Below are 23,779 nucleotides of genomic sequence, written 5' to 3' on the forward strand. Positions count from 1 at the left end.
CGCCCGCGCTCCCGACACGTGGGCGGGGGCGGGCCTGGGGCGCAGGCGCTGTCGGCTCCGGCCGCTCCCTCCGCCGTCCCGCTCCGGGGTCGCGCTGCATCCGGGGCGGGGCCTCGGCCGCGCGGGGAGGGCGAGGGGCGGCGGCGGGGCGAAGAGGCGACACCCGGAGCAGGTGAAGCCGGGAGGGGTGGGACGAGCGGGACGTGCTGCGGTGCTTCACCCCCGCGGTGCCGCCGCTCCGTGGTCGAGTGGCGGCCCGGCCGCGCGGGGTGACGCGGGAGACGAGGGGAGGGGGAGCCCACCCTGATGGAGTCAGGGCCTCGCTTGTAGCTTGGGGCGGTGCAGCGGCGGGTGTTGAGGCTACAGGGGGTGCTCCGCCTCGGGGCCTCCTGCGGCGCGGCCTGGGGAGCCGCTCCCGGCGGGCCCGCCCTGCCCCGGGTGCTGCCGGCCGGGCCGTGCGGCTGCTCCCCCGCAGAGCCGCGGGAACCGGGCGGCTCTCGGGTGTTGGGGAGGGCCCAGCTCTGAGAATCCAGTAAAAGCGCCTTGGAAGGGTGTAAGAGCTGTGCTGTGAAGCGGCCGCTGTCACCGCGTGGATTAAGATTGTTGCTAAGATGTGTACGGCTGGTGGGTGACGGAGCAAACTTACATTATACGCTGGAACGAAACAGCCAGAGAAGAAACAGACAGATTTCATGTTAGATTTCCACATGTTTAGTGGAAACTGTTTCAGTCAGTCATGGCAAAAAGAAAAGTTCAGCAGGTCACAGCGCATTTTCTCTCATCTTTTGAAGTGTCTTGTTCTAACTACCATTGGCCAGGATACACAAGTCTGTGTGGAATATTTGGTGTGTCCATGCACAGGTTTCACGAAATTATTGGGCTGAATATTAAAGAGAGAGTTCTGTATGGGACAGCAGTTGTAGGTGGGAAAAAAAACATAGTAAGCACCTTTATTGGAAATGTGATGAAAGATACGCATTTTTTGCTCCATCCAAAGTTTTTTTCTGCTTTGTTTCAAGTAGACCAACTATTTAGAAGACTTCAAGAAAAATAAGTTGTTCAGTGTAAGTATGTTACCAACTATGTATGAACTAGGAAGAAGCACAACTGCTGCAGCAGGGCATCTACTCAGCTGCTTACTTCTGTGGATGTAAAAACATTTCTACTTTGGTGGCATTAGTTTGCTAGTAATAATACAATGTGTTTTTCCATCTCTTTGAGACCCTTGTCTATGAATATGGATAGTCCCTTGAACTGCAGAAATCATTAACTTTATTTGGCTAAAAATTTTTATATTTCTATGATATTAGGTTGTTATCTTACTAGATGTTAAAAATAATGTTAAATAAATAATGTTAAATAATTTAGTCTTTTTTGTCCCTTAAATATTTTATGTGTACTATCTCTGTAAATAGTTTATTTAGACTTACATGAGGCTTGTAACAGATCCTGAAGCTTTCAGTCAAGAGGTTATAGTTAGCAATCATTTATAACTCTCCCTCTCTAAGTTTGTATTTAGCTCATCATGAATTACTTAATCATGGTTGTTTTCAAAACATGGTTGCTTCATCCTTTCAGATTTTTGTGCTATGAACTGTACAAACATGGGGTTTTTTTCTGAATTGTAACCAAGATTTTTATTTGTAAGATTACTTTTTAATTGGTACTTGGTATTTTTGATAATACAAATTCCTCACTTAAGATAGTAAAATTAAGAGCAAAATTTATGATGACTATTAATAATTATTAAGTTTTGAGGACTTTCTGGCACTTTCAGGATTACCATTGACTTGTTGGGCGCTTTTAGTCAGGAAAGCATGACTTGTTTGTTATGATATACTTTGTTATATCCAAATAATGGCTTCCCTTCATATTTTCAATGACGTTTAAATTGTGTTTCTTTTTAGTCTCTTAATATTTAAGATTCCTACTATGCTACTGGGAAGCCTGACTTGCGTATAAGTCAGACTTCTTAGTTTTGAAATAAGTGGCTTCTTTCTCTGTATGCTTTCAAGTTCTTTTTAGAAAGCTTTTTTCCTTGAATTTTGGCAGATTACAATGAATGCACCGAATAAAACAGTAGAACTACAGCTACAAATGAAACAAAATGCTGAAGAGCTGCAGGATTTTGTGAGAGAATTGGAGAGCTGGGAAAAAGATATTAAAGAAGTGGATTCTGAACTAAGGAAACAGAGTGGGGTCCCAGAAGAGGTAAAAATCACAAGACCAGTGTCAATTTAGCTATTCATAATGTGATAGTGTTTATAATAATTACATGTTACTTTAGCAAAATTACATTTGTTGACTTTAACTATCTGAATAGAAGGTGTGAACTAACGCAGCTGACTTGTTCTTCATCTGAAGTAGACCAAAGATTCCTCTGTAAACTGTTCCACCAACAGAACTGTGGGGTAGTAGCCTCTGGAGGTGATGAGGCCAGTAAATTTTTAGTCAGTTTGGGGTAGATTTAGGAGAATATTTCTGTTGGCAGCATCAGTATCACTTATTTACTGCTGAATTTTAATATATTGAAATTATTCTTCAGTTATACTCTGCATGTATGCTATGTATTGAAAGATTTATACTTGTTCTTAGTGGTTTTGTGGAGTTCATGAGAACAGCGTGCTGGATGGATTTCTAAAATAAAACTAGTCAGTGGATACGTACTGGATGTATCTAGATATAGGTACTATAGATTCTTCAATGCGAGTGACTTTCACACATCTGTTTTATATTAAATTACTTAATTTAGAATTTACCACCAATTCGAAACAAGGCTTTTAAGAAAAAGAAGAAAAGCAAAAGTAACGTCCCTTCAAAGATAACGTCTGAAGAAAACAAGAAAAACAAGATCAAGTCCTATGATTATGAAGCATGGGGAAAACTTGATGTGGTGAGTCAGAATATTTGTTTTGTTACCTGAATCTTGTCCTCAGTTGATTCTGTGTTTAAATAAAATTTTGTTAGAGTACTGAGAGTTCAGTCTACGAGATGGTCTCTTACCGTGCTGGGTACTGTATAAACATAAAATAGCTTTCTCCCAAAAAGGTTATGTGTTTAGTATTTGGAATATTGATAAGTACTTGGTTTTCTGTTGACTGTGCTTTTATCCAGCAGATTGAATTTGAGTTTAAGGAAAAAAAATCTGTGTTAACAATAGGTCTATGAAAAAGTCATAATTCTACTAGAATTTAAGACTAAACACAGCTGCTAGTATTAAAAGATGGTTCTCTCACTTTTGAAATGTGAAATACTGCTTAGTAGAGAGGAGTAAAGATCTTTGAAAACACATATATAATTTCCTGAAAGCCTTACTTTTATTATTTTACACTGTTGAATTATAATGAAGGTAACAGGTGGTTTGGGGTTTTTTCTGATTTCAGGATAAAATACTTGAAGAACTCGATAAAGAAGATAGTACTCATGATTCTGTATCTCCAGAATCAGACTCTGAAGAAGATGGAATTCGTATCGATGCAGAAAAGGCTCTTGCAGAGAAGGAAAAGGTTATAGCATTATAGACGTGTTATTGGCAAAGTAGCAATTTAGATGTAGGAGCATTTGTAGTTTGTTTTAAAGATTGTCCACTGAGACCACACATCTGGTAGAAGGATTTCCTATCTGGAAGTTTTTATGTCTCTTTTCCTGCCTATTCCAAAAGAGAAAATTCTCACTGCAGTTCTCTTTCTTCTCATCACAAATAGCAGCAAGTCTGTCAGATTCTGCCTAATGGATGCTTATGATGATAAATGTGTTGGTTTGAGAAGTTGAATTGCTGTATAGAATTGCCATATAGATCAAACAGTTTTTTACCCGAACCAAACATCTGAATGCCCCAAACTAAATCCCCAAGGATTTAGAGACAGTCCATTTGTGAGGCCAGTACATCTGGGAATGATGGATGAACTTGTATGTCTCCTCTGCCTTAGTAATGTCAAGTTTGTACCAGTTCCATTTTACCTAATAAGGTGGGATACAGAGAGAGATCTATCTCATGATTCATTGGCATGAGAAATAGGCTAAGTTGTGCAGCAACTTGTGTGGTTTTGAGAAAGTTCTTTGTTTGTAAGCAATTACCTAGCCCATCTGTCCGTGCATGCTTTACTTCATAAGAGTTTTAGTTTTGGTTTGGTTTTTTGTAAGTTTTTTGGGGGGTTTTTTGGGGTTTTTTTGGGGTTCTGCTGTGGAAATTCCTAAACGTGTAATCTGCAGTCTATGCTGAGCAATTGAGGTGTCATTGCCATTATCTTGACTGCAGTGAAGTACTTGAGGGTACAAGAGATAAAAGTTGTGTCCCAAAGGAGGGAGAAATTACAATAATTACCTTGGAAAGCAGAGGTGCCTAATCTAGTTACTAAAAACTTTTTAAAAATTAATTCAGTCTTTAAGCAGCTGTGTATGTGCTTGTCACAGGTTTCTGGAAATGACCTACAGATACTGAAAATCAATATTTTATAAAACCATGTCATAGGATATAGCGTGAGAACTATTTAATATGTGGGATACTTAGAATATATTAGTTTAAAAACAGATTTCACAGTAAAATAGTACTTCTTGAGAAATGTCGAACAAAAACGTTTAAGCATTCTAAAATACAAAATTTGATTTTTCTATTTTTTTTCACCAAAAATTAGCAACGTTTCTGCCAATGTAAAGTAACTTAACTGAAAAGACTTTTTTCTGTTTGCAGGGTAATAGCTACTTTAAACAAGGAAACTTTGATGAAGCTATAAAATGCTATACTAGAGGGATGCATTCTGATCCATACAATCCAGTATTGCCCACAAACAGAGCATCGGCTTTTTATAGAATGAAAAAGTAAGACTTGCATTGTTAAATCTGTAATGTTTTCTTACTTGAAATGCTACCTTCAGATTTTTGGTCTGGTTTTAAGTCTTGATTATATATCATGCTGTGATACAGTCTCTGTAAAACTACTGTTGCAGATTACTTTCCAATTTCAAACTAAGATAGGAATCACTAGGATAAGGAATCTGGTAGTCTCCCTCATCTCTTTTTTCCTCTGCCTTCATGCTAGAAGTTCACTGTCTTCTATGTTAGAATGTAATGCTTGAAGAAAAAAGAGGAAGAGGAAGTACACCATCTAAATTGCCTTTCAGATTCAGTGAGCTCTGTTTCTAAGGCTTTGACCTGTTTTGGGGTAGAAAGGTTACAGAGGAGTTGGTTATTTTTTCTGTGGCGGTAGAGGTTGTTGACCTCTGTTTTCCTTGTTTTGATGTATTCTAAATCAAGAGATGTTTAAATACTTGTTCTGTGTCCCTTCTGAAGTATGTAAGGTTTCCATGTTATCAAGAACCTGGGAAGGTTCAAATAAGGTAAACTGCTGAAGTTTTGGGGTTTGTTACCTAGATGTGTCCAAACTGCTCATTCATTTTTTTTTCTAGGTTTTCTGTTGCAGAATCTGACTGCAATTTAGCACTTGCTTTAGATAAAAATTACATTAAGGCTTATGTGAGAAGAGGGGCTGCTCGTTTTGCTTTGAAAAATCTTCAAGGTGCTAAAGAAGGTAGGTCTTCTTAAAATTCTTTCCTCAGAATACATATAAACTGTTCATCTGTCTGCTTGATTAGGACTTGTGTGATCTGCTTATTTGAGGTAGGAATTTAATTTTCGTTTCCTATAAACAAAGAAATTAAATACTATGTTGCATAAGTTCAAGTGGCAAGTCCAAATGATTGCTGCAGATGTTAGTAGTTCTAGAATAATTCAGCTTTAAATGTCTTAGAATGATATATTCCTCGCAATATCTCAAGCTTCTTGAGTAACTACAGAAAAAGGATTATCTCAAAAGAATGCTCTTACTGGTCTGTCCTTCCTACCTGAAACATATTTTTCTGGTCTTCTGATAGATTATGAAAAAGTTTTAGAGCTGGATGCAAACAACTTTGAAGCTAAAAATGAACTGAAGAAAATTGATCAGGTAATAAGATTAATAGACTCTAGCATAAATTAATACACCCTGTTCAGTTTATATCTTTACCAGTCTGTATTTATAACAAGAACTGATTCAACAAATTCTTGTGCTTTTTATGTCATTTGAAGTTCACTGAGATCAACATCTGTAATAGAGTTACTTCTGGATAAACTCATCACCATCATGGCTAGGCTTCACAAACGAAGATTAAGGAAGACTCTATCCACATTTATTACAGGCACGCTGGTGGCTAATGAGGCCAATACGAGATAGACATAACCGATTGCAAAAAGCACAGCAGAAAGACTTCTTAGATGGTATATTCTGCAAGAAATGGTTCTTTCTGCGTTGTCTTTTCTCCTCGAGAGTGATCCTGCGGGCGTTCTCAAAGGAGACAGCTGGATAAATTATCCAGGAGACTTCTGGATAAACTAGCACACATACAAACATCAGTGTAATAGTGAATCAGCAGACTACGACTATGTGTACACCACCTGGGTTTTTTTGTTTGGTTTTGGTTTTTTTGGTCGGTTGGGTTTTTTTTAATTTTCCCTCATTTTCTACTTCCTGTGTTAATGCTTCTTTCAGTCAAGCTCGGTACAAGGTAGCACAACACATGAGAGAACCTCTGTGTTCTCTTGGCAATTAAAACTGAACAGCTAGCCTGCTTGTAGTTCCACTGATTGCTGTGGTCAGCCAAACCAGGAAGTTGTTTTAAGCCTAGCAGAGCATAATACTCTACTGCAATTCTGATCCCTTTCATGACAGGGAGAGAGTGTTGATTATGATGACTTACGATATATAAGCTCACCTCTCAATGCTGTATGAATATCCTTATACCTCTTTAACTGTTTTTTGGAAAGTGCTTGAAAAATTTGTTTTCGGAAGGAAGACACATAGTCTCCAGGAATTGAAGAAATAAATGATTTGTGGATTGCAGTATATACAAACAGGTTTCTTGAGTCATTTTGCACTGTGCTTCAGAAATTACATACTTTTTATTTACCAAGTATTATTCTGACTCGCAGTCGCTCATAGAAATACATTTTCAAGAAACAATTTTAAATGGTCTCTTTGATTTGTATTCAATTTACAACACAGGGATTTCTTATAAAGTTTGGCAGATTTTTGCATCTTAAAAATTTAGAATTTATAATTTATGTTCTGAAAATGTGTAAGCGGGGAAATACTGAGAGAAAAAATACATCTTTGCAGGCTCTGTCATCAAAAGAAAGTTCAGAACAGAAAGAGTTTGAAGATGTCAGAACAGGATTAACAGATGGAGAGAAGCAGCGCATTGAAGAGCAGCAGCTCAAGCAGAAGGCTATTGCAGAAAAAGATCTGGTAAATCACAGGTTCAGGTGGAACAGGAGAGACCTAGTAAAGAAAAGTGTTGTGTTGTGATAATAGCTATGCAAATGTATAAATTAAACCTGATGCTATCTTGAACTTCATAAATGCAATGTCGTTGATGTAACCTTAATTGTTTCTCCTTTTGGGCTCTGTAGGAAGGTGAGTGGATTCTGTTTGGATTCTTCTCGAGAAATAATTATGCAAGGTAGCTTTTACGGCCCAAATTGCATATGCTAAATTTCAAATACGTGGTAAGACCAGTAGAACCTGAACTGCACTTTACAAAGATCCCATTTCTCCATTATTATATGCATCTTGACTCTGACCCCTGCTTGTCCAAGTAGAGTTGTGGACTACTTCTTGTGGTTTTAAACCTTTGATTACATGGTGAAAAGTACTTATAAGACAGACTTTGGGGGTGCAGGCAGCAATGACAATAAAAACATATTTCTGGATACATAGTCTAACTCAAAGTTGGCTTATTGATTTCTCCCTCTCACCACTCCTTCAATTAAGAAATAACATTACCAACTAAACCAAAATTTTATATCTGTTCACTTACCTAGCTATGTAACTTCTGACTTGTTATCAATATTCAGATTTGTTTTACTGGTTGTGAGAAGTAATTAGTAGGAAAAGAATGAAACCCTACATTAAGTAGGTAAAAGGAACAAGAGTTTGAAGAGGTCACAGAACAGAAATTTCAGTCTAATGCAATACTTCATTGGTAGCAAAGTTGACTCACTGCAGGCCTGTTCCTGGCAACATGGATCTTGTCAAATCTGAACTATGGCCTTTCATTTTTTGCCAGTGAGTGGAGTAGTAGCAGAGAAGATATGTGGCCTCATATTAGTTCTGAGAAGCAAAAGATTTAGTCCCCCAAAAACAAACAAAAAAGTAATATAATTTTCTTGTATGGAGCATTAATTACGGAACAACAACATTTGGACCCAAGTAATATATGGGGATAAGATTCATGGATGTAGCAGGACAAAGATGGATTTGTGCAGTGCAAAAGTCATCTTGAAAGGGGAATTGTAAAGGTTCAGGTCATGTTTCAATTTGGGAGGTACAGGATGGCTTATCCTGCACATCAAGCATCAAGATAAATAAGAAGTTGTAGGCTTACAAGTCTGCATTTAAAAATTTGCCACATGCAGAGTTTTAATCCTTGAAGTATTAGAAAGAAGTAAGATACCTTTTGTGTTCTGCCTAGATATGAGGAAATATGCCATAAATGTCTGCCTTGATATGGGTGTTCTTTGTGATTTGTGATGTTGTGACCCTGTCTGTTGAGAGGACTCGTTGCACTGGATCTTTCTTAATGCTCTTTTTTTCTGACCTAAATGTTCCAGGGTAATGGTTATTTCAAAGAAGGAAAGTACGAGGCCGCAATAGAATGTTACACCCGCGGTATCGCAGCAGATGGCGCCAATGCGCTGCTGCCGGCTAACAGAGCCATGGCCTACCTAAAGATTGAGAAGTAAGTGGCACTGCAGATGCTGTGTTGTTTGTTTCGTGTGAACTAGACGGAATAATGATCCAGTAGATTTTCATTCAGGTTGAGTTATTGTCACTCCTTCTAAGCCTTGTTAGAATTCAGTATAGAATAAATCATGTTGAAAGCAGTAAAGGAGAGGGAATGAATCTGTGATCTTGCAATGCATTATGTAGGAAAAAGTTCTGAGAGAATAAAATAACACCAGTATGAAATTATAGTTTCTAAAGTTGGATTTTTGTTCTTTTATGTGCGTAAAATTCAGATAGTCACCTTTCTGAAAGGAACTTCCCGAACCTTTGTTTTTTTTGACTATAAAGCATGCTCAGCTACTAATGTTGCACTGTAAAAAGAAGTGGATTATAGCTTTTGACTTCAAAGGGAATGAATAGAAGATTTTTCTGGAAAATGTGATCTTTTAAACTATTTTGTTAAGTTCACTAATGGAGACATGTATGTGTAGTTTGTTTATTTTTAATTAAGCTTTAGCCAGATAACCTAGAAACAGTAGGAAATGCATGCTTTTTAGCGAACTAGATAAGTTCCATATGACCATTTTTGGAGTCTGAACTTTTTTGTGACTCCCTGATGGTGTGGTAGTTTAAAACTTTCAAGATGGTAGCATGAGAAGCAGAGAACTCAGTGTTATGTTCTGTGACGAGGCTGGGTATCTGTAGAGACAGTACATTGATCTCAAATTAGGATATTGTAAAATAGGTTGCATGGGTAGTATTTCTGACACAACACTTATCATGTAAAGTACATCATAATGCGAATAATATTCTATGAGATTCAGAGGAAGTGATACTTTAATTGAATTGCCAAGCAAGCAAATTGATTCTGTATGATAAATCTGTGTATCGTGAGTCTTTACATTTGAAAGAGAATCAAACATAAAATCTAACAGACGCTCATTGGTATTCATACAAACTGCTAGTATCGATAAGAACTGCAAATAAAAATTAATTTCAATAAATTTAGTGATAGTTTGAAGAAGAAGAGGAATGAATGAAAATACTTTAATGAGCACATAGTGGAATCATGATCTAATATAACTAAATACAAATGGGCTGGAAAAATTTGATCTTAAAATGAAACAAATGACATTAATGCAAGGATATACTGAACTTTCCATTTTGAAATAGTTAAGGACAAGTCACAGAAATTCAGATGTAGAAAAATTTATTTTCATGTTTGCTTGCTTCTCCTTTCTTGTGCTTTTTCTTTGTTTGTAATGGTATTTCTGGTTTTCAGAAGTACAAAGCCATGGTACTGACTTTGATTTTAAGGCTATTGAGTGTTTAAGGTGGCCTCTGCTCTGACAAGCTTTAAATATTTATTTTCACAAAGGAAGTGAATTTTTCTATTATGAGATACAAAAAGATTTGACTCAAATTTCAAGGTGTTGAAAAATCGTATTGTACGAGTTTTTGAGTTTTTTATACATTTTAGCTTAGTGACATGTATATCTATGTAGGCAATTAGGATCTACCTTTATATTTTAATTGGTTTGGGTAGCTCTGTCTTTTCAGTTGAAACTTCCTGTTGAAACTGATCATTAATTTTTTACTACTCTTTTGCTGAGATATGAAGAGGCAGAAGATGACTGTACACAAGCTCTGCTCTTAGATGCCTCCTATTCTAAAGCTTTTGCCAGAAGAGGAGCTGCCAGAGTTGCGCTTGGAAAGCTAAAAGAAGCTATGCAAGGTATGACTTTGAATTAGCCTAAATGTGACAGGTAAGAGATCAGTATAAGGACATGCTGATTTTTTTACTCTGACTAATCAGGATTATCAGTGCAAAAAGGAAAAACTGAGGGATTTAGTTGGGTTTCACTGAACATGTATAAAAACTCTGTGTTGGTATCCATGTGTTGGGAAGACAGTTTTGTTTAAAGTTACAACTGTTGTTGTTTATGATAAGTAGTAAGAAATAGTTTGAAAAATTTGTTTAAAAAGTGGGTCATGGTATAAGCATTAGGATGACCTGTGAGTGGACACTGAGGTAAGTTGAGAACTGAATGAACAACAAATCCCAGGGGGTTGTAATCAGTGTCATAGGCTCTAATTGGAAGCCTGTCACTAGTGGTATCCCCCACAGTTCAATACTGGGCCCAGGATTGTTTAACTTATTCATCAGTGACTTGGATGAAGGGGCATATGCCTCCTCAGCAAGTTCCCTGGTGACGTAAAGCTGGAAGGAGTGGCCAATATCCCAGAGTGCTGTGCAGCCCTTCAGAAGGACCTCAGCAGGTTGGAGAGATGGGCAGAGAAACTCAACGAAGTCAAATGCAGGGTCCTGCACCTGGGGAAGAATAACTCCATGCACCAGGACAGACTGGGGGCTACCTGCTGGAAAGCAGCTCTGCAGAGAAAGACCTAGGGGTTCTGGTGGACAACAAGCTGTCCGTGAACCAGCAGTGTGCCCTTGCGGCCAAAAAGGCCAGTGGTATCCCAGGGTGCATTAGGAAAAGCATTGCCAGCAAGTCGAGGGAGGTGATCCTGCCCTTCTTCTCAGCCCTAGTGATGCCACATCTGGAGTGCTCTGTCCAGTTCTGGGCTCCTCAGTGCAAGAGAGACATGGAGCTCCTGAGCAGGCCCAGTGGAGGGTGAGAAAGATGATTAAGGGACTGGAGCATCTCTCTTAAAAGGAGAGGTTGAGGGAACTGGGCCTGTTCAGCTTTGAGAAGAGGGATCTGAGAGGGGACCTCATCAATGAGTGTATCTGAAGGGTGGGTGCCAAGAGGATGTATCCAGGCTCTTCTCAGTGGTGCTGAGCATTAGGACAAGAGGTAATGGGAACTGAGGCACAGGAAGTTCTACCTTAATATGAGGAAGAACTTCTTTACTGTGTGGGTGACTGGAACAGATTCCCCATAGAGGTTGTGGAGTCTCCCTCACTGGAGATACTAAAGAACCATCTGGACACAATCCTGTGCCATGTTCTCTAGGATGACCTTGCTTGAGCAGGGAGGTTGAACCAGAGGACCCACTGTGGTGCCTTCCAACCTTCCCCATTCTGTGATTCCATGACTTACCTGCTAGAAGGCTTAAAAATATTCCATGAGTACACTGTAATTTGTAAAATCCACAATTTATATGTTGTTTTTCACTCAGATTTTGAAGCTGTTCTGAAGCTGGAACCTGGAAATAAACAAGCAATGAATGAACTCACTAAAATAAGGAATGTATGTATACTTACACAAGTTTGGTGGTTTTTTGTTTCTTTGGGAGTTTTATGTAAAGCTATAGTATAATATTAGAATTTTTTTATTCTTTATTACGTTATTTTTAACATCTTATAATTATTCATGAAACTTCTGATCTTTTGGATAACTTGCCAATTTTTTTCAGGAATTAACTGAGAAAGAACAGCAAACTCGCCAAAAATATCCTGCGGTATTGATAAAAGAAACGGAAATAAAAAATATAGTGAAACTGATTGACGACCCATTACAGATTAAATCAACAGTAAGTTGTTTTGTGAGTTGCTTTCTATAATGATGGGTAAAGTAGAGCTTAAAGTTAAAAATCTACTTCTTGTAGATTAACTCTTGGCCTGTGGAAAGCCAAAAATTACTCTTGATATTTTTCAAGAACATACACGTACATGGAAATGCTGAAGTTCACAGCAGCAGTGGTGTAAGCATTCAGCCTACAGTACCACCCTCAGAAAATATGGTGTACGTGTACTTTTATAACGTGAAATAGGGAGGCAACCCCACAGCCCTGTCCCGTGTCTATAGCTAACATTGCAATTGAGAGGAAAGGGGAGACAGTTGAGTCTCTGTGTTTGATCGCATACTTGACAAAGCTCTGGGTAAACTTTCCTTCTTTTCTTCTGCTGTTTACAGTTTCTACAGCAGCGCCATAGTGGTAACAAGACATTTTGCCTATGCTGCTGTCACATAGAGCTACTGCTAGAGCTTTGAGCCTGCATTTTCATTTCATAAACTGTAGAACAGCTGAGTATTGGTTTTCAATAAACAATATTTCTCGACTATGAATTATCAGTGGTTATACTCAGATTAGTGAGATATATATGAAAAAATATGATAATACAGAGAGTTACAGCAGCATTCTTTATGTATTAGGTTTTCTCTTTTAGTACATTTAATCTTTATACATTGAGAAATGAGTTACGTAAGTGCAAAGTTTGCTCAGACTTTTATTTGTATGTACTTACACTATGTAGTGTTCTGCTTTTGATAATTTGAAAACATTTGTTTACCTTCATGGAATATATAATTCAGATGGATACTTTTAGTAGAAAGTGGTTATTTTGATCCTTTGGGAGGAGGGATTATTTTGTGCTTTCTATAATTAGATACAATATTTCTATAAATCAAAATTAATTAATTTCAGGTCTGAAGTACCTGAAGTGCTACAGACAATTATATATATGAAGTGTTCAGGAGATACAAGGTTGCTTGTATTTCTCTTGTTATTCTGTTAAGGTAGAAGAAGTATAGATGAAAATCTGTGCTTTTAATACTGCCCAACGATTGCAGAGAGAACTGTAATTTTATTTCATATCCACTAGTCAGCCACAGTGATGAGATGGTATTGGCTGTCAATACACCAAGATGACAAGGGGCTTTTTTGATGTGATTTAAAGCAGTCTGCAAACTGTAGTGAAGACTTACCAATGGGATCGTGTTAGAGTTGGACAGAGAAATCTGCCATTTCTTGGAAGTTTCAGTTGTTGAGTATGTTTAATCATGTGCATTTGCATCAATATTTCTAGAGCAATATATGCTGTATTCATGTTCAGAAAATGAAATTCCAAAGCAAAAAGTGATGGGTTTTTTTTTTTTTTTTTGGTAAGACCTGCAAAGGTGGTGCTAGGTGATGGCCAAAAATAATCATAATCATGTTGAGATTAAAGAAGCTGAAACTTTTTAGGTACTGTGTTCTCTAGTGGTGCAGTTAATTACCTTTTGATATATGAAACTTGATCAGTCAGCAGGGTTGAGTTACAGAGATCTGTTATATCAGAATTTTAAATTGTGGGTCAAGGCTTATATTGCTGGATATTTACTTGTCTTCCTAGATTACATACAAAGCTAGGCTACATCATTGGCCAAAGTATATGATAGATCTTGCTTATTCAACCCTAGCCGAAAAAAGTATAGATTTTTAATTATTATTATTTTAATTATTAAGGTGAAAACACAATGCAGATTCTGAGATCCTCTAGAGTAAGGATATACTGGTTTATGAGGGTAAAGCAATAAAATTGTTATAACAGGCTTCATGTAGAATTTAATGACGTTTCCTTTTTTGCCATTTAGCTTTATTGAAAGTGTCTTCTGTGTGCACCACTACAGATGTAACTTGGTTATGATAAGATTATTTTAAATTACACACAGCTGTGTTGGGGGCCTGTATAAACACTTGTGTTTGAGTCTGCATATGACATGAGGTATGTGTTCTGTTCAGAAGCCATTGCGAAGAATAGAAATTGAAGAAGTTGATGATGATACACCAGATGGTGATTTGCCCGGCACTACTTCTTTAGTCAATAACTGGAGGAATTCACTGAGTGTTGAAACAACAAAGACTCTAGATCAGGATGATCTGTTAGCTACAATAGATATTCCAAAAGCAAAGCAGTTGAAAATAGAAGAAATCAGTGATGCGTCACCATTAAAGTAAGTATAGTAATTCTGATCCTCTTTTAAAAAGGTAAGTGTAGTTGAAATGTAATCTTCATTTCCAGATGTCTACATGTGATGAGGTATCAAAGATATTTTGGAGAATCTGAATTAAAAAGAAAATGTTGAAAGAAACTGCAGTTATGGCACATCTGCCTCTTCGATTGTGCAGTGGTGGAGCCAAGTATGATCTATTTAGTGTCAGATGGAAAACTCATTCTTACATTGAAAATAAAAATAAATTCATAGTGTTTTCCTGCATGCCATACTCTCTCTTGCTTGTGCACTCCATTTTCCCTAGCTGTGGTTTTTATTTTTAGTGGTTTAGAATAGATTTTGGGCAAAGTTCAAATATTCTTTGCACACTAGTTGTGTGAGAGAAGAGGAGCAGATGAGTGTCACCACCCTTTCCTCTGCTAAGCATGCAGCTAATAACTTAAGGTTTACTCAGAGTTTCTAAGTTACACTGTGTTAGGCAAACTAAAGTCTGGCTTGCTGAAACTACACTAAAGTATAGAACACTCCTTGCTGAGTGTGGAAATCTACTTGTTGTCCACTGCATTGACACGGTCTCATTCTGTTAATAGTAAATACTTTTTATGGAACCCTGATTGAAGAATTCATGTGAGAAACACTTCCCCTGCACCCACCTTTTCCAGCTCAGTTAAATGGATTTTAGAAGAAAAAAGTATATTCTTAGCCATTTTATAATGTCTAAAAAATAAATGGACTTAAATGACAACTTCTAAGACAAAAAATAGATCCACTGCTATCAGTGTTGAAACCAGTTTGTTCATTTGACATGGTTATTTTTTGCATTATGAAATTGCAATTGGTTTTTTTTTTTTTTTTAAGATGTGTATGGGAGAAACCTATCATAAAATGCAGTTATTTCCAGAAACAAAATAGAGAGAGGCTGAGTAAATTTAAGTACTTGCAGATGTGATGGTGTTTTTTTTAGAAAAGGTGAATCGAATATAAGGCTTCTATTAACTGAAGGGATTTTTAAATATCTGCTTAAGCTAAACCACGTTATTTTAAAAAAAATGATTAGGTCTCAGTGTAGGATTTCCTTAAATGTTTTCTTGATTATGTGTTTCAAAATACCTTTGCAGGCTTCCTGTTAGTGTGAAAGGAATTTCATCAACATTGCATCCATCTTCCCCTGCAAGCAAACAGAAAGAAAAAGATATCAGAAGATCATTTATGTCTGCTTCTCCAGTTCCTGCTGTTCCTGCAAACTCTTTCCAGCTTGAGTCTGACTTCAGGAAGTTAAAAGACTGCCCAGAAAACATGTATTTGTACCTGAAGGTATGAAATATAGAGTATCAACAGTGCTTGGACAGTTCTCCAACTGATGTTGAAGAAACAGTACACTTAGGTGTAAGAGATAGCTGTGTTTAGAATGTCTTAACAGTGTACCATAGCCCCTTTTTTTTAATGACCTTCACAAAGTTTGGTCCACATTTGAGTATTTCTTCTCTTGTGCCTGACTTTTCACTCACTTTGAGTACAGTCTCTGCATAATCTTTTTTTTTTTTTTCAAACATAGGCCCTTGTTCTTTAAAGACTTAAATACATTGGTAACCATGTGAAATTCTAGTTTTTCAAGTGAATGCTTCTAGGGTAATTAGACATAGCAACAATTTTAAACTGGACAAATGCTTGAAACGCAGTCAAAACCAACCCAAAAATTGATACTTAATGTCAAATAGTGTGATTTGGGTTTTATTTGCTTCAGCATTGTCCAAGACATTCTTAAAATGGAAATCTAATTGTCATGACTCAGGTGTATTCGTTTTGTCCAAAAATAACACTTTTTTAATTTTTCCAAAGCAAATAGAGCCCTCGCTTTATGCAAAGCTGTTTCAGAAATCCTTAGATCCAGATTTGTTTAACCAGATACTGAAAATTCTACATGATTTCTACATTGAGTAAGTTTAACTCCTCCTTTGTTTTACATTGCTTATTGCTGTTCTGAGGGGTTTGGAGTGGGTTTTTTTGACTGGAGGGAGGTTGTTTTTTTATTGTGTGTTTGTTTGGGTTTTTTTTTCTCTTTAGTCCCAACCTTGGGCATACAAAGTTACTTCCAGCACACAACATTACATGAGCATGATGCAGTAATTGGAATGACTCAATTGTTCCTTCATAAGAAACGAAACTTATCTTGAAAAATCAGATAGAAAAGAAGTGAAGAAATAAATACTTTTTACTGTGGGTTGTTGAATCTAGTTCTTCTAAAAAGCACCAGAAACTGGCATTAGACTACATGAAATAACTTTTATTCATATTGCTGTGTATATTCTGTTATCACATATAATTGCACATTGTCTTCTATTTTAACTTTCTAAAGTTGAGAAATTCTGAGAGGTTTGGTTTTATGCTATGCTTATTGTGATGCATTGAGACTTCTAATTATGTGCTAGCATTTTACAGTAGCCTGTGGTAAATGTGTGTTGGAGACTGAAGTTCTGATAGGACAGGACCTGACAAAATATTTTTGAAATTTCTATCCACACTACCATTTGAGTGCTAAAGTTCATTTTACCTGTCAGAGGCAGTGTACCACTTCTCTGAATTACTCTGCCTGCAAGCACACACTAGAAATGTTTTTAGGGCATTGTTTTACGTAGAAGAGCAAACGTAAATCAATGTTTGCCTTTCCCTTGGTTTCCCTAGAAGTAAAATATCTGTCATATGGATGAAAAATGCCATCTTCAGACATACTATCCTGCATTTGGTGGTATGACATATAAAGGCTAGGAAGTTGAAATTGTTTGCTGTGAGGTGAAAGTTCTGTCTCCCTCCTGAAGAAGTGTGAAGTTATGGAAGAAAAATAGTTTGTTAGTATTTGTGACAATGTCTGTTTACTGTTGACCAGAAGAATGTAAAATGAACACAATCTAGGGATTTTCTGAATGGATAAAAATTTAGGCAACTGTAATTGGCTCAGCTTTTCACTGAGCTTCTTGTGGCCACAGGTGCTGCTTCCTTTCACACTACCCAATATGTATAAAAATGATGATGTTATGGCCAGGTGTAAGCATTAAATCATGTGATAGGTAATCTGTACAGGACCAGCAGTCAGTTTGCATCAGTCTAGGTTTTTATATTTCTTCACTCTTGCTCTGTGGAAGAATGATACTTACATAAAGGTTTCTGGATATTGACTTTTTGCATTGTGAATGGAAGAATGAACAGGAAAGACAAGAAAGATAGGGGATAGGAGAGGCAGAGAAGGGAATTCTGTTTTCTGGTCCTCTAATTTCTTCCTGAATTCTTTAATATTGCTTGCAGTTACTGGATCTTTCTAATCAAAAGTAGTTATTTTTATATTTCTAATAATCTTCTTCAGGAAAGAGGAGCCATCACTCATCCTTGAAATCCTCCAGAGGCTCTCTGAATTAAAAAGATTTGATATGGCAGTAATGTTTATGTCAGGCTCAGAGAAAAAAAGTAAGTAATTTGGTAGTGCTTTTTTAAACTTATTTTCTGATACTCTAGAGTCTAACAAAAAATATGTAAAGTTTAGTGCTATTCTTGTTTATTCCATATAATAATCAGTTTAGTTGTCTAGCTTTTTGATTGGTTTAGAAGTTAATATGAGTGTTGTGTAGTTTTTCTTAATCCTTTGATTCCTTATTTATTGTTTAGATTTGAAAACTACAGCTAAATCCTCTTATTTTAATCAGTAATACTGCTGCATTTTATTCTGAAAAAATAAGCTTCACTAGCATGTCAGTTTCTAGCTGGTACTGTAAAATATTTATGAATTTGTATGAAATCTTGTATCTGAGATAACAGGTATCCAGATTACACAGTTTCCACAATTTACAACTACTTCTTGACAAATCCTGACTTTTCCATTGGCAAAAGAATGCAAATGTCTCTAAACCACTCAGCGTGGTTTTCAGTCCTGTTCTTGAGGCATCAGTTATTTTAGTTTGCAATTCAAGTTGACGTTGCCTTGAGTTTATGGTTTATAAAAGTGGGGTTTATGTCAAACTTTTTATTTATTTAGCACAGCAGACAGACTATGTAATAGTGAGATACTTATAAGCAAAACATTTCTCTGGGATCAAATGATGTTAAATTTACGATCTACAGCTAAGTTTCACTAATAACCCTTATACTTTCAAAATTTTGATATGTGAATTTTGTTAAAATAAAATAACTTGCACTTATTTAAGTGCAAGTAAATTCCTCTTAAAAATTGCATTCACGCCTTTAACCTTATCTAAGCTTTATCTGCCATCTGGCATTAACTTTGATCTTCTGCATTTAATGGCATAGTGTCAAGATAGTAAACAAAATAATAGCGCTCTGTTGTCAGGATTATACACTGTTTAAGGATATGTTGTTAGGCAGCTCCTGGGCGTCAAAACAAAGTGAGAGTTTCCCTTTGCTGCTTTTGTTCTTCGTCAGCAGTTCTGAAAATGTATTCATACTTCAGCTATATAATCCATAAACCCCTTTCTCTCACCGGGGAAAGAATTGGACTAATTTATCTTAAGAGCATGAATCACAAAAATAACCGTTCATGTTGGGATTTTCTTTTACAGTTACACAGGTGTTATTCAATCATGTGAACCACATGGGATTAAAAGATGCTTCTGTTGAAGAATTGGAGAAGAAATATGGCATTTTCTCTTAGTAAGATGACTGACGTGTAAATTTCCATTTCTGCATGTTTATCATGTGGAAATCAGCTAAGAAATGTATAAAGACTGGAATTTTGTTGCTTTTTATAAATAATGAAACTCTTAAACTTGGTTTAGCCAAATGGCAGGTGCCTGAAGAGATAATTCTTTAGTTCTGCAGGTACAGTTGCTTTCCAGGACCTGAAACAATACAAATCTATATTTTCTTCAGCAGAATGTGTTTGCCTGAGAAACGGTTGAGCAGGTTGGCATTCAGGATTTGGACTGTAGATAGAGATCTTTATTAAAAAGAAAAAAAAATTATAAACATGTCTTCGGTAAGAATAAAATGTTGTATATTAGAAATGTGCATGGTTTTTTATTTTAGAAAATAAACTAAATAAATGTTGAATTGAAGATACTGCATTTTTAAGGAATTTTTTAATTAAGATGCAAATCATTCTTCTCTCAAGATCACATCAGAACCTGTACTGTGCAAAGCGAACCTGAGTTATGATGGCAAAAAAATTCCAAAATTTTTACTTGAGTTTACCTAAAAGTGGAGTTTTGGCATTGGCAGCTGAGAACCTTGGAATCTATTCCTGTGAACCTGAACTGTAATTGCAGAATAGAAGGAAGACAAATACTGTAGAATTAAACTAAAAGTTTAATGAAAAACACTTCTTTCAAGAATGTTTTTAACATAATCTGGTAAAACTTACCTTTTGGGTCAGTTATTCCTAACTAGGTAAACCCCTTAAGATGACTCAGGAGGCTAAGCAAAATACCTTTCTAGTATGAAGAAGGCAAAAGCATGAAATTAACTGAAATTCTTAGATAAGATCGAGCATTAGACTTAATAAACTGTTTGTACTGTTCACATGACCAGAAGGAGGAAATAATAGCACTTGCCAAATATTCTGTAAGATTTAATTGTAGTATCCAAGTGGTGGTATCTAAAAATTTGCCTGTGTCTCTAGGTTTGACTGCAGGCTCTTCTATCCTGCAGATACTAATATTCTGCCAGTTTACTTTCATCCTGATTCAGCCCTTGTGCTGTACTGATGCTTCTCTGACTACGGAAGCTTTTAGATATTAATGCTTTTTTGGTAGTTGTGCTGTTTTTAAGAGGAATGATTGAACAGCTACAGCGTTCAAAAAGACTTCAAATTCCCAACATCAATTAATAGGAAAAGGTATAAATGTTGTCTTCTGTGTAGTCAGTATTAGAAAAATAATTTTAAAACATAAGAGCTGTGTTATGTCCTAGTTCAGATATAATCCACTTAAAAAAAAACTAACTGAGCTAAATCCTTGGGCTTGGTAGCAACTGACAGGAACAGTACTGACACTCAATCCCTAAAATAGTTTCCGGTTAGTCCTGGAACTGAGCACGAGAATAGCCAGTGCTATTGGGGAAATGGAAGAGCCCTTATATAACACTGCTTGCAGATTACCTGCAATATGAATTGTTATTTCTAGGTGTGTCCCAAGTCCTGATAACGGGCTATTTATTCCCCTTCTTGTAAAGCAGTATTTGGAGAAGGTATCGGGGATACTACTGTAACTAATAGACACCATGCCAGGGGACAGAGGGGTGGTGGAGTACTTAGCAGAGTAATTTCATAGTATAGATTTTGTAGATACAGTGTGCCTTCCTGTGCACTGTTACAGGTTGTTCAGTGTAGACTAGAGGAGTATGCCTGACTGGGTTATACTAATAGAGCATGTGCTACATTCTCAAAAGCTGCCTTTTGAATGCTGATGGATGAAAACAAATGATTGGAATAGGGACTTTCAAAAATAAAAGCAAGCTGATAGCAGAAAGATTTGAAAACTGTAGGCCACGAGTCACCTACAACTCCACCTCATGCAGTGTGCTATGCTTCTAATGAGAATAAGCTGTCATGGTTGGTTTCTGGTCCCACTGCTGCTTTTACAGAGATTTCTGTTCAGGATTTGTGCATGTTGAGGAGGGCTGATGAAAAGGAAGTTGTTCAAGCATGTAGAATTTGGTGGAGTGGATGAGTAGACCTGATTCATGTTGCTACTGAACCTAGGCCAGAAGATTTATCTTGCAAATCATATGCTACTGTAGCCTTTTCCTTTTTATTTATAAATGCAACATCTGATGGTGACTTGTTAAGTCCCCGAAGTTACTTTTCAATACATAAAAAACAATACAAGACGGAAAGCAGAATGCAGGCATTTGAAGAACTGCCAGCTTCACCTGCTCCAGGAGATGGCAGTGTTTTTCCCTTCTAAAGATTGCCAGATCTCTGAATTGGAGAGTTTAATGAAACATGGAGAAGATTTCTAGATTTGAAATAAGTCAAGAATCCTTTTTGGCGAGAGAAGTGGATTTTTTTTTTCCCCTCTTTTTTTTTTTTAATCCAATATGCTTTACACTGGTTATATTGCTATTGTGTCACAAAAAAAATGATGTAAATAGTGTGAGGCGGATAAACAGAGTAGAATACTTATAGCCCTTTGCTATCTTGCACCATTCAAGGTGTCAGAAATCTGAGGTCATGCTTGCTGCAGTGATGGATTTAAACTTGAGTTTTGAATGATTCCTTATCGCTATTAAATGTCTAGACAACCTTTTAACTTGTCAAGATCATTTTTTAAATTTGAATATTGTCTTTCAGTAGATCTAGGAGACACTCAAACTCCATATTGTCTATTGATTTCATAATCCAGGATGTTAGAATAGTGATGGAATTTATCCTAAGGCATGCTTCTACAGAACATCCTTACAGCTTTCCCTTTTGACAGTAGACTGTGACTTTATTTTTTGCCTTTCCAATAACTAGCTAGCTCTGCATTTGTAAAGTAATAGTTTAATCAGAGCTGTGTTTGTCTTGCTTATGAGAATGTCCTGTGACAGTCACATGACAAGATAAAAATGCTTGATTTACTGGTTTTCATTACACTACTGTGGAAGAAAGGATTTTAACGTAACTTGTTCTTGGTGGACTTGTGTCAGTTACTGTGGAAAGCATAGGTGAATATAGTTTGAGTACTTGTTAAAAAAAAAACTTTCAGGATTAAAAATTAATGGTCGTGACTCTGCTCAAGAAGTTTTTGCTGCTTCTCTTCTTACCTGTTGTTCTGTTTAAAAATAGACATTTCAGCTTGCTAATCCTCACATCAACTACTACTATTGCTTTTGAAGCTACTTTTAAAATAATTTTATTAATATAAATTTATATTTATATATTTTATAATTTTAATCTTAATATGAGGTTAGCATACCCATTTTTAACATATAGAGCATAAGTCTTTGGGGTCCTGTGAACACTGAAATTCAGGAAACTTATGTTCTAACTCATTCTCCTCTTACTAGGCAGAGAGCTTGCTTTGTCAGTTATGTGGATACAGTTGCTTGTAGTTGCCATCACTAGGGAATACTGAAGTGGAAACAGATATTGAACAGTTCATTACTAATGTCATCAGCTGTCAGTTGTTTTTCTTTCGTCTTGCATAACTAACACTTCCCTTGTTTTTTTTCTTTTATTGTTGGTGCACTGACAGAGCAGTCTCTTCTTACTCCTGTCAACTGATGCTCATTTTGTCATCTTCTTTTAGTTCTGTGTTTTCTTATTACTCGTAATAATTCTTAAAACAATCTGTCCTCATTTTAATTACTTACATGCTTTTCTCTTTTGAGATCATTGAAGAGCTCCTTGGTTGGTCCATTTTTACACTTGCTGTCCTCTCTTTCCATTGCCACAATTTGAACTTGTTATCATTTATTTAGTAGCTGTCAACTCTACTGTACCTTTTCCAGCCCTTATATTTTCTTACCATGAAACCTTAATGAGCAGTGCTACAACAGAGGAAGCAGAGAGAAGACAAAGTACATGAAGCTTTCAAGGTTGTATTTAGGTGCTGTATTTAGGCTAGGCAGCTTGAGATTGCTCAACTGTCAGTATTAGAATCTAAAAGTGTGGAGCATTACATATATATCCTCTTCGCCTTCACCTGTGTCCCATCTGGTGGCAATTGTAAGGCACGAGGCTCTACCAGTCTCTTCTGCCGGTAGGTTTTTTCATTTGTTTGTTTTCAGTAAATTGGTGCTTTTCTAGGAATAGCAATAAGGGCTTTAATAAAGCATGGAGCTGCACACTTATTAACTCTCACTTCTCCCCAGATAAGATTAGCCCTGCAGCTTTCTTTTCTAGCAGCTGCCAATCAAACTCTTTTCTTTCTCAGATCATAGAGAGCAAATAGTGTTTTGAACTGCATTGTATCACTGCTGCTTTTGCATGATCCTTTTGTAACTTAAGGTGTATTTCTAAGGGTTGTTTTATTCAGAAGACAACATGACCCTGCAAAATCCCATGTTACTGATTATCCTTGAGAGAGCAGGAAATTAGCCTGACCTTTCAGGAACACATTCTAAGCTTGAATTTAGTCTTCATTTAATACTAGCACATGCAAGTCTGCCAAATGACCTGGAATTGCAGTAGTGATTTATCTGACCTTATTTTCTTTGCTGGTTAGGCTAAGGGAAGGTACAACTTTCAGAATAAAAGGTGAAATTATATTTTTCACTGTCGTCACATCTCTTAAGCATGCAGTTCAGATTGATTGCCGGAGTAAAGCTGTGTGGGTTTTACACAGTGGTCCCTTTTTTTTTTTTTTTGTAGTATTTCACATAAACCATTTGCATCAGATCTTTCTTGTTATAT

The 23,779-nt window shown here is 36.7% G+C and overlaps 1 protein-coding gene across 3 annotated transcripts; it reads left to right on the forward strand.

Moving 5' to 3' along the window:
• Positions 1 to 41: 41 nt before the first annotated feature.
• On the forward strand, positions 42 to 19,499 carry RPAP3 (RNA polymerase II associated protein 3). 3 transcript variants are annotated; one of them, XM_064655822.1, is made up of 18 exons: positions 44 to 172; positions 1,023 to 1,064; positions 2,053 to 2,211; positions 2,753 to 2,893; positions 3,384 to 3,506; positions 4,691 to 4,818; positions 5,406 to 5,527; positions 5,871 to 5,941; positions 7,151 to 7,279; positions 8,644 to 8,771; positions 10,372 to 10,493; positions 11,903 to 11,973; positions 12,140 to 12,256; positions 14,228 to 14,439; positions 15,558 to 15,753; positions 16,279 to 16,376; positions 17,798 to 17,898; positions 19,005 to 19,499. In XM_064655822.1, exons 3-18 carry the CDS (start codon positions 2,059 to 2,061, stop codon positions 19,094 to 19,096), a joined length of 2,004 nt encoding a protein of 667 aa, XP_064511892.1. In that variant the 5' UTR covers positions 44 to 172; positions 1,023 to 1,064; positions 2,053 to 2,058; the 3' UTR covers positions 19,097 to 19,499. The 3 variants fall into 3 exon arrangements, with proteins under 3 accessions (XP_064511894.1, XP_064511892.1, XP_064511893.1); XM_064655824.1 differs by lacking the exon at positions 19,005 to 19,499 and having other exon boundaries at positions 42 to 172; positions 17,767 to 17,877; XM_064655823.1 differs by lacking the exon at positions 1,023 to 1,064 and having other exon boundaries at positions 51 to 172.
• The last annotated feature ends 4,280 nt before the right edge of the window (positions 19,500 to 23,779 follow it).

The sequence above is a fragment of the Pseudopipra pipra genome, chromosome 5 (genome assembly GCF_036250125.1).
Source record: "Pseudopipra pipra isolate bDixPip1 chromosome 5, bDixPip1.hap1, whole genome shotgun sequence".
NCBI lineage: Eukaryota > Metazoa > Chordata > Aves > Passeriformes > Pipridae > Pseudopipra > Pseudopipra pipra.

Bases quoted from the DNA above. Each gene is read 5' to 3' on its own strand.
- RPAP3 (XM_064655822.1), top strand. From the start codon at position 2,059: ATGAATGCACCGAATAAAACAGTAGAACTACAGCTACAAATGAAACAA. The intron at 7,280-8,643 runs GTAAATCACAGG...TAAATGTTCCAG, and splicing joins CTATTGCAGAAAAAGATCTG to GGTAATGGTTATTTCAAAGA. The intron at 17,899-19,004 runs GTAAGTAATTTG...TTTCTTTTACAG, and splicing joins GTCAGGCTCAGAGAAAAAAA to TTACACAGGTGTTATTCAAT.